At 54.3% G+C, this 15,802-nt stretch overlaps 1 protein-coding gene across 1 annotated transcript; it reads right to left on the bottom strand.

Annotated features, from left to right (window-relative positions):
* Positions 1 to 5,119: 5,119 nt before the first annotated feature.
* Tamalin (trafficking regulator and scaffold protein tamalin) lies at positions 5,120 to 15,302 on the bottom strand. The gene is made up of 8 exons (XM_050122518.1): positions 14,654 to 15,302; positions 12,764 to 12,813; positions 10,843 to 10,897; positions 10,637 to 10,739; positions 9,469 to 9,562; positions 9,300 to 9,366; positions 9,046 to 9,112; positions 5,120 to 8,498 (listed from the first exon to the last, which is right to left on the bottom strand). The coding sequence occupies exons 1-8, from the start codon at positions 14,885 to 14,887 to the stop codon at positions 7,993 to 7,995; spliced, it is 1,176 nt and encodes a 391-aa protein (XP_049978475.1). The 5' UTR covers positions 14,888 to 15,302; the 3' UTR covers positions 5,120 to 7,992.
* Positions 15,303 to 15,802: the final 500 nt, after the last annotated feature.

Genomic DNA, 15,802 nt, shown 5'->3' with positions numbered 1-15,802 from the left:
ACAGACATGTACATACATGAACACACACATATACAAACATCCAAAGCACTGAGCACAGTGACATGTGCCTACTATAACCCTAGCACTCCAGAGGCATGAGGATCTCTGTGAGTTCAAGGCCAACCAAGTTCATCTATCACATACTGATTTCCAGACCCACCAGAGTTACATAAGGAGACAGTCTAAAAAAAATAAAAAAGCCAGAATGCTATTTAAATAAAAAGTGCAGCCGCCACAGTAGGGGGAAAGAGTGTGGGGAATGGCGAGAGAGTACAGAGTTCAATGACCGAGTAGCAGAGTCTGGGTGACATGTCGCTATCTGGGCAAAGGCCATAGGGACAAAGGAAGAGTCAGAAGACGCTTTGGCGGGAAATACCAACCAGGTGTGCTGGAAAAAACGCTGAGGGGGCAGGGCTGGGGATAGAGCCAGGTCAGAGCAACAAGGGCCGCCCCCTCCTTTCTTTCCTTCATGGCGTGAGGAGGAGCACCATGTGTGCTCCAGGGTCAGGTGGTCTGGAGACCAGTCCTCCTTGGGACAGTGACCTGGAATGGCACACATGACACTGTGCAGTGTGCCCTCCTGCACGGTTGTGCTGAAGAAGGTGCTCAGACAAAATGATTTGACAGGACAAGTTTGCCTGCTTCTGCAGAGAAAAACAAAAGCTGGACAAAATGGCATTTAATACAAATGGCCCCACTTACCTTCTTTATATGCTTAGAAAACGAGCTTCAAGAGCTGGTGAGATGGACTCAGGGGGAAAGGGTACTTGCCACCAAGCGTGGCAACCTGAAGTTGATCCCCAGGACCCATATGGCGGAAGGAGAGAACTGATATGGTAAATAAATAAATAAAATAAAAATTTTTTAAAGAAAACAGACTGAAAATATATTGTGGTGGTATGGTGAGATCCGGTCTCAAAAACAAAAACAAAAACAAACTAGACATAGTAAAAGTCAAGGAAAAAAGGGACTGAAGCCTGCAAGTCCGGGGCCCGATGACGGGAGGGAGCAGTGCCCAAGTGAGCCAGCAGAGGGCGACGCCGCTCTGCCACTCTGCTAGGCAGCGGGAACCACAACACACGCCCGACCCGTCCCTCAGAGCCAAGCAGTGATGGGGGCCTCTAGGCTCGGGCTTGTAAATGGGAGGGAGGTTATCCCCTAGGTTGAATGTGAGGCATGTGCGGCCGGATGCCAAACCGGAGGCGTGGAGTCGGGTGGACTTGGGCAAAGAGGGCCCGGGCCGGGGTGTGTAAAAAGGACCCGGGTGTGCAAGAAGGGCCTGGCTTGTGCAAGGACAAAAAGAGTGCATCAGGGGCGGAGAGGACCGCATCGTATTTCCGGACTTCCTGAGGCATAGAGATCGGCTAGGGCAGGGTGGCGGTTACTCACTTAGGCTCCGCCACCTGCTTCCCTTCTAGCTCCCTGTGAAACACAAGGCAGAGTCCCCATGTCCACCCACACCCTGCTCGTGGCGGCTCCGCCTCCAGGAGAGAGCCTGCCTCTGCAATTCAGCCGTCAGCCTCTCAGTGCTAGGGTGGGCGAGCGTGGTGAGGGCGATGCCCAGCTGACTCTACTGGGGTGTCGCCTCTTTATTCTATCCCACTCAAGTCCAGAATTTGCATGTCAGCCCTACAGTCTCTCGCGCCGGGGCTGGGGCAGAAACCCCCGGCGCCAGCACAAGTCGGGTTTCTTCCCCTCAATGAGTAAACCTGCTGTGTGCTTCTTCCCCGGTGTCCACCCCCTCACCACACCCCAAGCACTGGCTGCACCCAGCCCCCTGCATGTCCCGCGTATAGGTTGTGACCACCTAGCATGAGTGGAGATGGCAGTGTCTCCAAAGGTATCCTAGCCTTCCAATCTGTGAGAGAGGCGGCCAGCAGCGTAGAGGGGTTCTGCGCCAGTGAGATGTGTAAGTCCCCTGGTCTCCCACTCCCCAGGCAGATACACCCCACTAGTTCTGTCTGCACTGGCAGTTCACGGTGTTGGTGGGAATGGGTTCAGAGACCTAGTGTAACCCACGTGCAACACCTTTTCACAACCCTTACATAATATCTGGTGGGGTTTTCTTGTTTTGTTTTGGGGGGGTGGTTTTCTTTTGGTTTTGATTTTTGATTGTTTCTTGCTTTCTGAGATAGTTTCTCAATATGCAGCTCAGGCTGATCTCAAAGTTGAGATCCTCCTGCCTCAGCCTCTGGAGTGCTGGTATTATAAGTGGCCCTGTTCTTTCTCCTTCTCCTCTCCACCTCCATCATTGGGGATCTTTCTATGTTGCCCAAGCCGACTTGACTTCAAGCTTCCATGCTCCCGGGATCCTGTTGTGCCAGCCTCTCGAGTAGCTGGAAGGACAGGTGCCTCCTGCTCTGCTGTTTTGGGGGTACTTTGAAAACACAAATGCCCTGGTCCAACCCTGAGCACCTAGACCAGAATAAGGAAGGTGATGGGGAGGGGCCAACAAGTGCTGTTCAACGTCCTCTGCTGCACTTTAACCACCAAGCTGGTGCTTGTTTGAGCAGAGAAAGTAGGGTTCGAGCTGGCCTTCCATAAAAGAGGAATCTGGAGAATTCCAGACAGTACTGTTTGCTGTGTAGGTGGGGGCTGTCACCCTAAGCTTGCCAAGTGGACAGGGAATCGGTGAGTGAGTTTATAGACTCTACAGGAGCTGTCAGGAAAGAGACTCAAAGGCAACATTTGTATCACTTTTACTTTTTTTTAATATTTATTTATTTATTTATTTATTTATTATGTATACAATATTCTGTCTGTGTGCATGTCTGCAGGCCAGAAGACACCAGACCTCTTTACAGATGGTTGTGAGCCACCATGTGGTTGCCGGGAATTGAACTCAGGACCTTTGGAAGAGCAGACAATGCTCTTAACCACTGAGCCATCTCTCCAGCCCCCACTTTTACTTTTTGTATGAATTTGCATGTTCTTTTTTGAAGGACCAGCTTCCAGGAGGCGTGGTCTCATTCAGTGTCTGGCAGGTGGGCAAGCAGGAGCTCCTCCTGCCCAGTGAATTTGGAAACGCTCAGACTCCAACCATGTTGGTCGGATCCAAGTATGTTTCCTCCACAGGATCAGAGCCACCTCCCATCTCTACTGTTGGATCTCCCACTGGGTGCCAGGCCCTGAGCTGGCAGGGAGCAGAGGTGAATGGAGTAGGGGTTCCTCCCTGGATAGTCTGTAGGCTGCAAGAAGTAAGGGAGACCAGACAGGAGGACAGCTGGGTGATTCCAACAAAAGGCTAGAGGACAAGGAAGGTTCATGGTTTTTGGGAGTGTGGAACCGGAGAGTGGAGGGGCCACAGCAGAGGACGTGTGGGCAGGACCTAGAAGTGCAGTATTCCCAGGTCCCCACCAGAGAGCAGCACCCTGTCCTGCTTGCAAGTGTCTCATCTCAGTCTCCTTGTTCAAGAACTTTGTGGCCTCTCTGAGCTTGTCATTTCCTCGTGAAGGTCATTTCATTCACTCGCTGATGCAGGACTAGGCAGCCTCCAGCCAGATAAAACCTGACGTCTGTCTTGACCTTGGGGAATCCCTTAGGTCTCTCATTTCTCCAACTCCATCCCCGTCATCTGGTGAGCAGAAAGTACCTTCTAGATCCGCCTCTGCTCTTGGGGCCCCTGGTGTGGTTTTCTGGGGGACCTAAGGTATTATGAAGTCACTTCTTCAGCAAATGATTTCACAGGGGCCAACAATGCCTTTTTCCGTATCCAAGGCCCTTTTCCGTGCCCTCTGAACCACGTTTTAAGAGCCTACCCCTCTTTCCTACTGGATCCCTCCTAACTGGACTCCTTCCTTCCTCCTGTGGTCTGACGCATCTCAGACCCTGCTCTGTCAATGCCACTTTTTGTTTACCTCCCCTCCCACAAGTAAGTCTTACCAGTTTTACACACTCAACCCATTCCTTACCATCTCTTTACCCCGACCTCTATGCCCCTCCTCCAGGAAGCCTCCCCTCTTTGGCCCAAGGTGGAGGGGGCCAGGACTAGGAGATCCAAGCATGAGAAGTTATGCTGGGGAGACAGGACAGGGGCCCAACTCCGTGGGGACCTTGGACAGAAACTCATCTGAGGGGCTGCACCTTTTCCCGCCTTGTGTGACACCTTCAGCAGAGCCCATTTTCCTCCCTGGAATTTCTGGGGGCTCCTTCTTGCCTGGGGTAGAGCAGAAGGCTGGTAGGAAGAGGAGGGAGGGAGGACAGGGAATACCGACCACACAATGCTGCAGTCCCTGCTCCTTTCCCACACACCCCCACCCCCTCCACCAAACACGATCCCTGGGTTAATTTTTAGCAACACAGCTCATACATTAGTCACTCCCTGTCACCCACCTACACGGCAGGAGGCTGGTGCCGTCATCCATCAGCTGAGAGGTGGGATCTGGCCCCACCCTGGACCACTCTCCCCCTCTCCTGGGTGGAAAAGACCAGCTGAGTAGGAGCCCTTTCAGCCTGGGCAAGGGCCACTGGCATCACTCCGAGACCAGCTGTGTGGCTGGGAGGTAAGGACAGGCTGGTGAGAATAGGGTTGGGAAGAGGAAGCCAGGAAGACCCAGGAAGACCCATAAGCTCAGCAAGGGCTGACCTGTGCCAGGCAGCTGGCCTCCTGGCAGCCCTGGGCTCTGGGGACAAAGGTGAGAGGGCTCCCCCTCTAGACCCGAGAGTTAGGGATGCTCAACCTCAAAGCAGAGCAGCTGCTCAAACACAAGAGGGTGGAAAAGCTGTTTTCCTCACCAATCATCCTCCCTTCCCAAACCGGGAAAACCACAATGTCAAGGTGCAGGTGCCACCACGGCAGCTACCGCCCACCCACAAAGGGACACTGTTAGAGGAGCCCATAGATGCCAGCTGCAGGTGAAGCAGAGGAGGGGCCGTCTCTCCCCACCCCTGGGGCTGACAGGTGGAGAGGCAGAGTTTCCCTTTACCCAGCTGTGGTCCCAGAAGGCACGTGACCCTCTTGAGCTTTTATGAAGCACTTGCGGTGGGTGGGCCTTGCATGAGGCCCTTGGGGGCAGCTTTAATAACTGACTCACAAGTTGGTTTTCATCTTTATTATTTACTGCCTCGGTGGGGACTGAACCCAGGACCTCACACATGAAGTCTCTGGCACTGAGCCACACCCCAACCCTGAGGTACAACTTTAAATAAGGCTTTGTACCTGCTCCAACATTGGCAAGACAGACACTAGAATATCAATACAAGAATTCAGCATTGACTACCAAGCTGAAGAAATACCACAAAGAAAACAAATGTCTTAAGAGAAAGAATAATGGGGACGGAGACTGATGCCAGGGGACCCAGAAAAATCTTTGAGGGGTGTTGTTAAGTTGGGACCTCAGGACAAGGAATCAATCCAGAAAAATATAGACAGAGGAACAGCATAGGCAGAGGCCAGAGACAGGCTGGCAGAATTGGGGATAGGAGCAGATAGTTTGGTCTGAATACCAGTGACATGGAAGGAGAAAGAATCTGAGGTTGCAGAGAGAGGCAAAGAGAAGATTCCGTAAGGTCTAATGCAAGCCATCCCAATAAAGTGTGGATGGGTTTGTGTCCTACACAAGGCTTCCAATGGCTGAGGGACTGCTGAGAGCGAGGTGATGGCAGGCCACGGTGAAAGTTCTAACTTCATATCTTTCTCCCAGGGGAATCCATGATGGGTTTCAGGCAGACAGAGAAGTTGAGATTTGATTAAAAAAGAAAAAGAAAACAGTTTCCCAGGCAGTGGTGCCTGCCTTTAATCCCAACACTCGGGAAGCAGAGGCAAGTGGATCTCTATGAGTTCAAGGCCAGCCTGGTTGGCAGAGCAAGTTACAGGACAGGCTCCAAAGCTACAGAGAAACCCTGTCTCAAAACCTGTCGTCCCCCCCCCAAAAAAAAAGAAAAAAATCTATGTGTCAACCGTGGTGGCACATGCCTGTAATCTTAGTACTCATGGCAGAGGCAGGAGGATCACTGTGAATGATCCTGGCCTACATAGCAAGTTCCAGGACAGCCAGGGTTATGTACAAAGACCTTGTTCCAAAAGTTTCAAAACAAGCTTTTTAAAATTAAATGTGTATATTTTAGTGTGTGTGTGAGAGAGAGAAAGAGAGAGCGATTTATGTGTTCAGAATAGTTGTACATGTGCCACAGAACAACTTTTAGGAGTTGTTTTTTTTATTTCTTTGCAGTTCTGAGCATCAAGCTCAGGTCATCAGGTCTATATATACAACATGTGCTTTTGTCTGCTGAGGCATTTCTTCCGTTTTGAAACGAGGGCTACTCATGTAGCCCAGGCTGGCCTAACTTGCTGTCTGACATCTTTGCTCCTTCTGCCTCCACCCCCCAAGTGCTCAGGTGCCATCTCTGGGCTTGCTTTTGGAAGGGTCACCTGATGGCTGTGTGAAGGGTGACCCTAAGAATGGGGGCAGAAATGATGTCCACACACGGAAGGGAAACACAATATGTGGAGTGGGGTGTGCTCATGGAAGGGAACGTCTCTCAAAGCTACAACTGAATGCTGGCCACTGACATGAAGAAAGGGTCTTAGGTGCCAGGCCTTACTCTGCGGCTAGCTTGCCATGTGATTACCAAGTCTGTCACTCAGCAGGTTTCAAGACACGTGGTGACATTCTGGGGCTAACCTGGAACACACTGTATTGAGGGTCTTGTGTACTAGGATTGGGCAGCACATAAAGCAGGAAGTCCCTGGGCTCTGTTGCCAGAAGCAAGTGACCTTGTGAGTGGGGAGGGCAGGCCAAATGCTAAACCCATAAAGTCAAGACAGCGCCAGATGGTGATGTCACAGAGGGCGTGGCCACATCTGACTGATGGGCAGGCCTTAGAGAGGTAGGAGACACTTGTGGAATATCAAATGCAGAGAGAGACCAGGAAGGTCTGTAGCCAGCATCCAGAGCAGTAAGGGGCCCAGAAATAAGACCCTCATGGCTCACAGGAATGGGCCGACTGGGGACAGGGGACTGAACCTGTCACAGGGTGGGTGGACAGTGGCTGTTTGTGAACCTCAGGTGCTCCCCCCAGTGAGCCCGGCTTTCCCACAGAGATAGTAAGGGAGTCTAGACAAGAGACCCCTATATCTGCTGTGAGGATCTGGGGAGGAAAGCTTCAAAATGGTCGCCAACAGGAGGCTCGGGTTGTGGGGTGGGGGCTCAATTCAGGCCAGTACATGTTCATTAAAATCCCCTACACAATTTCCCTGGCTTCAGGCTAAAAGAAAGATGTAAAAGGCAGCCTGTGTGTGTTTGGAGGGGGCTGCATGGTGGAGTCAGAGCTTGCCTGAGCAGTCCTCCCCCACAGGCAGTTACCACGCTGACACAGATGCAAAATACATCAATTTTATACAGTTTGTGGTTTAGAAGTAACATATGCAAAAAAAAAAAAAGTGGTACAGTCCAGACTGCCCCACCCCACCTGAATGTACTCTTTCCTGTTCCCCAAGGAGCGCAGAACCCAGGACCCCTGCCTGGCAGGACCCACTTAGTACAGGCCCCTGGAGAGGGGTTAAGCCCTTAGGGTCAAGACTCGAGAGAGGGACCCAGCACCTTGCCCCCTTGGATGTGTGTGTGTGTGTGTGTGTGTGTGTGTGTGTGTGTGTGTACGGGGTGGGGAATGACCCATCACGGATCTCCTCTCCCCAAGGAGCTAAAACTGGGGAGCAAGTAAAGCTGAGGAGAGGGCTTTTGGGACAGGCCCCCACAAGGCACAACTGGCCCAGACTGCAGGCTGCACAGCCCTCTTTGGTCCCTCAGACCTCTCCCAACTCCCACTGCAGAGATCCTGTGGTGATGTAGGGGAGGAAAGAAAGCAACTAAGCTCCCTTTTTCCTCAGCAGAGACAAGCCGTGAACCGACCAGACCTGCCAGAGCTAGCAAGGACCCTCTTCCGCAGCTTTGGGTTCTTGAGGTCCTTGGACCGGCACTACTGCTCCCATTTTTGCACTGACTGTTACAATGAATAAATAAATAAATACCTCCCGCCTGCCCACCCGCGCCCCTACAGCTGGCTCTCCTCCTCCTCCAGGGAGCGGTTGAGTCCGGGGATGAACTTGAGCAGCCGCCGGCGGAAGCTGCGGTACTTGGTCTTGCGTAGGCCGGCGCCGCACAGGGCCTGCTCGCGGGCCTCAGTCCAGAGCGCGCCCGGCGCGCCCCCGCCGCCGCCCCCGCCCGGGCCCGCGCACCGCACACTGGCGCTGCGGCTGAGCGTGGCGCGGGGAGCGGGACACAGCACGGACGCCGGGGCCTCGGCGGAGCCGGGACCTGGCGTGCGCGCGGGGGGCGGCGGGGGTGGCAGTGCCTGCGGTTCGGCGCCGCCGAAGAAGCACGTGTGGTATACGGCGTCGTCGGAGTCCCCCTTGGTCCGCTGCGCGCCCCCACGGGGACCCCCAGGCGCAGCGAGCAGAGGCCCAAAGGGCAGCGAGCCTGGGAGCAGGCCGGCGCCGTAGAGGCAGGAGCGCACGGACTCCAGTGTGTCATAGATGCTTGGGTCCTTCACCACCAGGCCTGTGTCAACAGAAGACCAGGGAGCTTCCTGAATCCTGAGTGCCCTAGGCTAAGGGTCAGAGGGCATGGGCAGGATATCTAGTTCTTTCCTGTTGGCCTGCCTTGAGCCTCAGCCTTCTGGTTCTAAAGCTGGAGTTAATAAACTCAGGAGTGCCACTTTGGGACAGAAAGGGAGACCACAGAAAGGAATGACACACGCAGACTTCTTTTTTGGAGACAGTCTCTCCACATAGCCCTGGCAGTCCTGGGACCTACTAATATAGACCAGGCTGGCCTCAAACTCTCAAGAGAACCCCGTCTCTGCCTCCCCGAGTGCTGGGATTAAGGGAAATTGTTTTCTTTTTAAAAAATAAATCAAATCGCAACTCTCTCGGTGTTCAACCCTAATGCCCAGAGCGCAACAGCGAGAACAAAACTGGGTGTATCAGTTTAGGGTGATGCTGTGTCCGAAACAGTACCTCTGCCTCTCACTGTGGAGCCAGCAGCCTGCTAGTTCTAAGAGGGGGGCACTGATGGGGACGTCTGTCAGGATTTCCGACATACTCACCATGCACTAGCCGCTGCTCCTGGACCATTAGCGATCTGTATTCTCCCCACTTCTCATACAGGGTTTGCTGTAAGACACATGCAGCCAACTGTCAGGAATAGCAGACACCAGTAGGATATGGGGACACACAGGTCAAGAGAAAGGCACAGAAGTCCCAGGGTTGAGGGAGGCTGAGAAAGATGGAGTCCTTCAGAGTGGGTCTGAAGGCCTGAACATGGGAAAAGTAGGGTAACCTGGCCTGGCTTGGTCCTCACCTTAAGGTACTGCAGGCGCGCCTCCAGTTCTGCCTTCCGAATGGATGTCCCATACAGAGTTTCCAGTCTGAGGGATCGAGGGGACAAAGGCTGAGCGAGCCTGAAGGCGGAGGGGCCACCGCGAGGCTGCGCTCAGGAGCCCTTAGGCACTGCACCTAGACATGAATACCTGAGAACGTTGCCAGATGCCTTGATGATATCAACAATCTCCCGGTGCCGGATGCCTTCCACATTGAGGCCATTGACACTGGCAATGGTGTCCCCTGCCAGGAAGAGCAGAATGGTAACCTAGAGAACTATTCCTGAATTCCCTTCTGCATGGTGGGGGGACCTGGGCATTTCTTTTACCCCAATTAAAATACACAGAACCTAGCTGGGTGGTGGTGGTGCACACCTTTAATTCCAGCACCCAGGAGACAGGGGCAGGCGGATCTCTGTGAGTTCAAGGCCAGCCTGGTCTACAGAGTGAGTTCCAGGACAGCCAGAGCTACACAGAGAAACCCTGTCTCCAAACACAACAGAAGTATACAAAACCATAGCATCTCTCCCTGCACAGAGACCACCAGGTTGTTGGAGAGAGAAACCTAGGCTCAGCGCTGGGGATGTGAGAAGAGCTAAATTGTGAGACACACCCTTAGGAAGCCCTCTCTCCCAACAGGAGCCCTCCCAGGTTTCCATGCTCCTCCTGGAGTTAGCTACATCTGTTTCTCCCAGACCTGTCTTAGAGACTCCTTCAGTATAGGGAAGGCATGGGATTAGTGCCCAGCTGGGAGCTGGCACCGGCTCCAGGCATGTGAAGCTTCAGCTTTTGGAGGTCAGGCCCTGACCCTGGGCAGGGCTTGCTGGAGACTTTAAGTGCTTGTTTGCCATCTGTAAAAACCAGTATGGATCCTGGCTGTGACTACAGCAAGGACAACCAGGAGCTACCTAGCAAAGTGTCGCTGGTATGTGGGAAAGCAGGTGAGGGCCAGAGAACACCTGGGGCCCAGCTGGAGTAGGTAAGAGAGGTCTCATGGACCATTTTGAAAGACCTGGCTCTTCTACCAGACTCTGCCCAGCTGGGCCGCACAGCTGCCAGGAAGCGGAACAGCTGTGCGGCAGTACCATTTCTTCCCTGGGCTCCGCTCTGGGCTCAGGGAACCATCTCACGACACTGCTGTCCGTCAAGAACTCCACGGGTCCCTCACTAAAAAGCCAGCGTGCCTGAAACCAGATTCTGTTCGTTTTTCTGGCCTTCTCCAAGTTGGAGGATGAAGGAGAAAAAAACATTAATGTCTCTTCTTAGGAGTAAAGTTCTCCACGATCCCAGAGCCCTGTGTTCTGGGCTCAAGGTCTACCTGGTGTGAGCCCAGCTAGCTGGGCAGGGCTGGACTCGTGAACTCGGCAGACGAAGGTCACCATCTCTACACGCTGCTCCTCTCGGTGGTGAAGGCCGTAAGTCTGTGAACAAGCAACAGGACACTCAGAACAGAGGCTAACAGATCTGCCCAGCCTTCAGACTGGCCTCCTGACCCCTGACCCCTCTATGCCCAGTTTTTCCCACCTGGATCTCGAAGCCGAAGGTCTGGTTGTCCGTTTTCTCCAAAGTCAGCACCTTCCTGCAGAACATACAGGGTAACGATTACGAGAACCCAGGAAAGTATGGAAGAGCTAGCTGGCTATGGTGACCCGAATCTGTAATCCTGGCACTTGAGATACTGAGGCGGGAGGATGTTCTGTTTGAGTCTGAGCTACATAGTGAGGCTCTGTCTCAAAATATAATAACAAAAACAAGAGTGTGGCAGCCCCTCAGCTTAGCTCTCCAGGATGAAGGCTGATCTAGAACATTCCAGGAGGACCCAGAGTCTCCAGTGACAGCTCATTCTTTACAGATTTTTGGAATGCCCTTCCCAAACCCAACTGAAATTGGCCTCAGGAAGCTGCACAGAATTAAATCAGCTGTCTACAGGGGGAGGAGGGAGGCATCAGGATAGGCTGTCCCTGAGAAAGGTGGCCGCCTAGCAGCATCCCAGACACGTACTCAACTCAGTAACTGAGGCCCCCAATTTGGCCCCAGGGCAAGAGCATCCTAGCTCAGCTGCTTTGGGGAGAAGACAGCCCCACCCCCCCCACCCCCCGGGGGCCAGTCACGAGGCTGGGCGCAGACCACAGCCGCTCCTCCCAGCTGTGGTGTGGCCAGCCCACCAGATGTGAAGGCTGGGGGAGGGGAGCCTGGGGCCACCCCTTCCCGAACTGAAGGCTGCCGGCTGGACACAATGGTCTGGAACCACTCCAGATTCTAGCCTGCTGGGGGAGTCCAGGGTTTCCTCTGCCCACCCCCTCCCCTTCCTTCCCGCCAGCCAGAGGCAGAATAAAGTGGATCCTAAGGCCCCTTTAAGTCTGGCAGCCTCAGAAAGGCTCTGGAGAGCCGGCCTCCAGCTCCTAGCCTGAGTCACACCCCCTGCCACCCAATGCAGCTCACTCCCCCTTCTTAGAAAGGAACTTTTAGCCCTGTGTTTTCTGGGGCAGGAGCAGGGAGCCTGGAAGCCCTGTGTCTGTCCCAGTGCTTTCTGGGCTCCTGGCAGGGTCTGTGGACTTTACTGCAAAGAGTCAGATGTTAAATAGTTTAGGTTTTGTGGCCCATATGGCTTCTGTCATAAGGGTTTGTTTTACAACCCTTTAAAATATTAAAATACACTGGCCATGGTGGTGTACACCTTTAAGCACGGGGGAGGTGGAGGCAGGAGGATCTCTGTGAGTTTAAAGCCATCCTGGTCTACAGCCAGGGGTCTGCAGAGAGACCCTGTCTCAAAAGAAAAAAAGAAAAAAGAAAAAAGAAAAAGAAAGAAAACGACAAACAAAACAAACAAATAAGAAAAATAAAACCAAAAAAATTAAACTAAGTTTGTCCAGTAGGCCACAGTTTGCTGGCCCATTTCAAGGGAAGCCAGGTCCAAATCAGGCATGAGACATGGGCTAAAAGGAACCTAAGCTTCGGGTCCTGGGGTAAGCACCGAGCCCTTCCACATCTCAAATCCAACTGCAGCCATGGGATGAGACCACGGGATGGGACCCAGATGAGACTAAAGGTTTGGGGTGTCAGACTCAAACATCTGGTCATATAGAGTCTGGGTCTACTGTGGTGGGCTGAGTGGGCTTAGGGAAGCCACAGAGGACAAGTTAGGATACTCCCACGGTGTCTCCTACTTCCCAGCCGCCACCTCTCACTAATCCAGGAAGAGGCAACTGACAGAGATTGGGGGTGGTTAAGGAGCACCTAATGACTCAAAAGTGCCCCCCTTATTCTGCCGCCCCTTCATACAGCCCACACCCCCACCTGCCCCTCAATCCCAGCAGGGAAGTGATGCTCAAGGATGGAAAAAGCCTTCCAGGGGGAGTGGGCTGAGCTGCTGTGTGTTGCTCCCCCTCCCCCAACGCCTCACTTTTCTGGACCACAGCAGGGGCTTTGGGTGGGGGTGACTCACCGCTGCTGTTCAGGGCTCTGGCTGAAATTCTTCCACCGGAATCCTGAGCCCTGGGTAGGAAAATGGCCAGAAAAGATAGTGAGAAGTGGGGCTGCCCTTGAGCAGGTGCTGAGACTCTGACCTGAATCCCAGTTCTGAGTGTAGCACCCCACTTCCTGTTGCCAGTCTTCCCTCCCAACCTGCCCTCTGCTTTGGTGCTGGTGTAACTATCTGCCAAGTGCAGCTACTATTCCCCCTCCCGGAGTTCACACCAACCCTGGGACCTCTGGGACACAACTGTTCTGGGTTCTAGATGGGTGACCTCTTATCCTCCACTAACCAGCTGGGGAAGATTGTGACTTTATAATGATCTTCACTGCTGAGATCATGTCTGAGGCCTTCCAGGCCCCAAAAGCTGAGGCAGGAGCTTTCCCCTAGTTGCAGAGAAAGAAGGGTAAGAAGCCACCGGACTTAAGGTCCTAATAAGTCCAGGGTCCCAGCCAGCTGGGTCTGTCCAATTAATGGTTCAGACAGACAGTAGTCTGGGAAAGCAGAGAGTCAGGAGCTCGGACAGGAGGCTGGCAGTGCCAGCCTGAAGGTGGTAGAGGTGCCAAAGCTCCTAAGAACAGGTTGCCTAGGGGCCGGCTGTGGATGCAGCGGGCTGTCTGTCCTCCAGATAGACCTGAGTCTCTTGATATTGCCGTGCATTTTTTAAAACAAAGTATATAACTAAATAAAAAAATCCGAGTCAAACCTGTCTCACACTATAGTTGAGAAACGGGGGTTTCTTTTTTGGAGAAGACTCCCCTAACTCTTCAGGGCCCCAGAGAGCCTAAAACAAACTCTGTCCCTCCTAAGATGTTAGTTCTTAGAGGATGGAGGAAGTCCCATCCGGGATCAGCCCTTCCCCAAAGTGCCAAAACAGCTTGAGGCCTTCCTGGGTTGTGCTCTGGGTAACACTCCCTAACCCCCAAGCTGCCCCAAAGCTAGGAAGAGAAGGGGACCCTCTTTCAGAACCAAAGATTAGCCTCAGGGTGGGGACAGTACCCAAATAGGCCAAGGAGGAAGGACTGGGTAGTACAGAGAGACCCCTTTGTCTTTCAACCCGATTTTCATAAAATGCAAATTCTCAACAAGCTGTTCATTGTGTAAAGTGGGGAGCCAGGGACCAGGAGAGAAGGAGGGGGCCGCGTGGAAAGGCCACCCATCCCTTCTCCCTAACCTAAGTCTGTGGTCTCAGCACTCAGGTCTTCCCAGGCCAGAGGAACAGTCTCACTAACGGGGGAGTACGGGGGGGGGGGGCGCAGAGAGCGAGCGGGTGCGGCCCGCATCCTTCCTGCCCTGTGACCTCTCCCACCGCGTCCGGTCCTGGCTGAAGTCAGGAGGGCGGTGCTCTCACAACCCGCATCTTAGATGCGGGACAAAGCGTGAGTCCCTGAGCCCGGGAAGCCCGGCGTCCTAGCGGAAGGGGTGTTCTCGGGAATTCGCAGCACTACTTCTAAGGAGCCATTAGTTTCTCTCTCGCCCGGGGCTCCAGGACCCTCAACTTGTCTGAAGCAAGTGGCGGGGTTCTTTCCCTAGCCCTTCTTGCTCCAACTTCAGGAGGTGCTCGGCTAGGGGGTCCTGAGAGTTTCTAGACTTCTAGACACCGACAGGCAGAGCGGGAGGCGGCAGAAAGCCAGATGGAGCCAGGAGGAGAAAGGGGGTGCTGGGGCGGAGTCAAAGCAGGAGAGTGGGAGGAGATGGGGCGTTCGCGCGTGGGGAGTGGAGTGGAGAGCCAACCCAACTGGGGGCGTTGTGGTGGCTGGGACCACCGCCTTCCGAGCCGGGAGTGGGCGCCTTTTGAGGACAGGGCCGAGCGAGGCGGGTGGCCCTGGCGCTGAGTCTGGGGGCGTAGGTTAGGGAACGCACCTTTCGGCGGGGCAGGGTGCCCCCGGACACTGCGAGCGCGCGGTACAGCTCCGCAGGATGGTAGTCCTCCAGCGCGGCGTACAGCTCGTCCCCCGGGGCTCCAGGCGGAGCGGCGGCAGCTGGGGGGCCCGAGCGGGTCGGAGTTGCTTCCGAGTCGGGAGCCGGACCAGCAGGGTCCGGTGCGGCCGCAGCCTCCTCCTTCTGCTGCAGCTTCCTGAGTCGGCGGAGGGTCATGGCTCCGGCGCCCGGCGCCCCTGGGAGGCTGCGCTCACTCTGCTCTGCGGTGTTGGCGATGGCTGGGGGAGTCCAGCCGAGCGGGCCCCGTGTAGCCTTGCTTTATAGACTCCCGAGAGGCGTGGGGAGCGGCCTCCAATGGCCTCGCCCCCGACACGCAGGCACCGCCCCGGGGGTGGGGGACCCGCTATGGCGAGCCCCGCCCTCAGCGCGCCGTGGACCGCCGGGCTCGGGAAACTCTGGGGAACTTGGACACTCAGTGGGGTAGGCCTAGTCACCCACGGCAGCAGGAGGGACAGGACATCTGGGCAATCCGTGCTACTGGAAGCAGTCGGTGAATGCTTGTTGGATGAGATTTGAAGTTTGGGAATGAACGATGGCTTTAGTGGTTCGTGGAGATGCGGGCACAGTAAAAAGTGGTAAATAAGCTGAGGGAAGGTTTGGGATCCGGGAAAGGAGGGTGGGGGGGTCAGACTCGGTGGGGAAGCCTGGAGGTGGGACATGCAAGGGGAGGGTTATGGTTTCTGAAGAAGGACAGGGAGACGTCTATGAACTGACTGCAGAAGCCCCTCGCAGTGGGTGTGAGGGGATGTGGGTTTCGCCTTCCACCTGCATCCTGGAATAGCTACCTTTTTTTCCCAGCCAAAGCCGGGAGAAAGGGAGACAGCGGAAACCTGCAAGTAGATTTAATTCAGAGCCCCGCTCCCCGTGCTGGAGTTCAGGCTCCCCTTTCCTCAGTGGTGCTCAGAGCTGGGGCTGAGCCATTCTCTAATCCTGTCTTAGACACCATTCCTCATGCTCTTTGTTACCATGGCTGCCAGAGTGCAGGAGAGACGATGACCCAGCCCACGTCTGTGTAACTCCCAAATAAGAAGTGAGAGAGGAAAGTGGTCAGTGTCTAGCTACCACAGTGAG

The sequence above is a fragment of the Alexandromys fortis genome, unplaced genomic scaffold (assembly GCF_014885135.2).
Source record: "Alexandromys fortis isolate MF-2015 unplaced genomic scaffold, M_Fortis_MF-2015_v1.1 scaffold_216, whole genome shotgun sequence".
NCBI classification, from domain to species: Eukaryota; Metazoa; Chordata; class Mammalia; order Rodentia; family Cricetidae; genus Alexandromys; species Alexandromys fortis.
Note: the sequence above shows the minus strand (reverse complement) of the source record. Positions and strands in the feature narration are given on the sequence as shown.

Excerpts from the sequence above, each read along its gene's own strand:
- Tamalin (XM_050122518.1), bottom strand. The coding sequence starts at position 14,887 with ATGACCCTCCGCCGACTCAGGAAGCTGCAGCAGAAGGAGGAGGCTGCG. Across the intron at positions 10,740-10,842 it reads CCTTCGGCTTCGAGATCCAG|ACTTACGGCCTTCACCACCG; the intron begins GTGGGAAAAACT and ends GCTTGTTCACAG. Across the intron at positions 9,113-9,299 it reads CGCGCCTGCAGTACCTTAAG|CAAACCCTGTATGAGAAGTG; the intron begins GTGAGGACCAAG and ends TGTGTCTTACAG.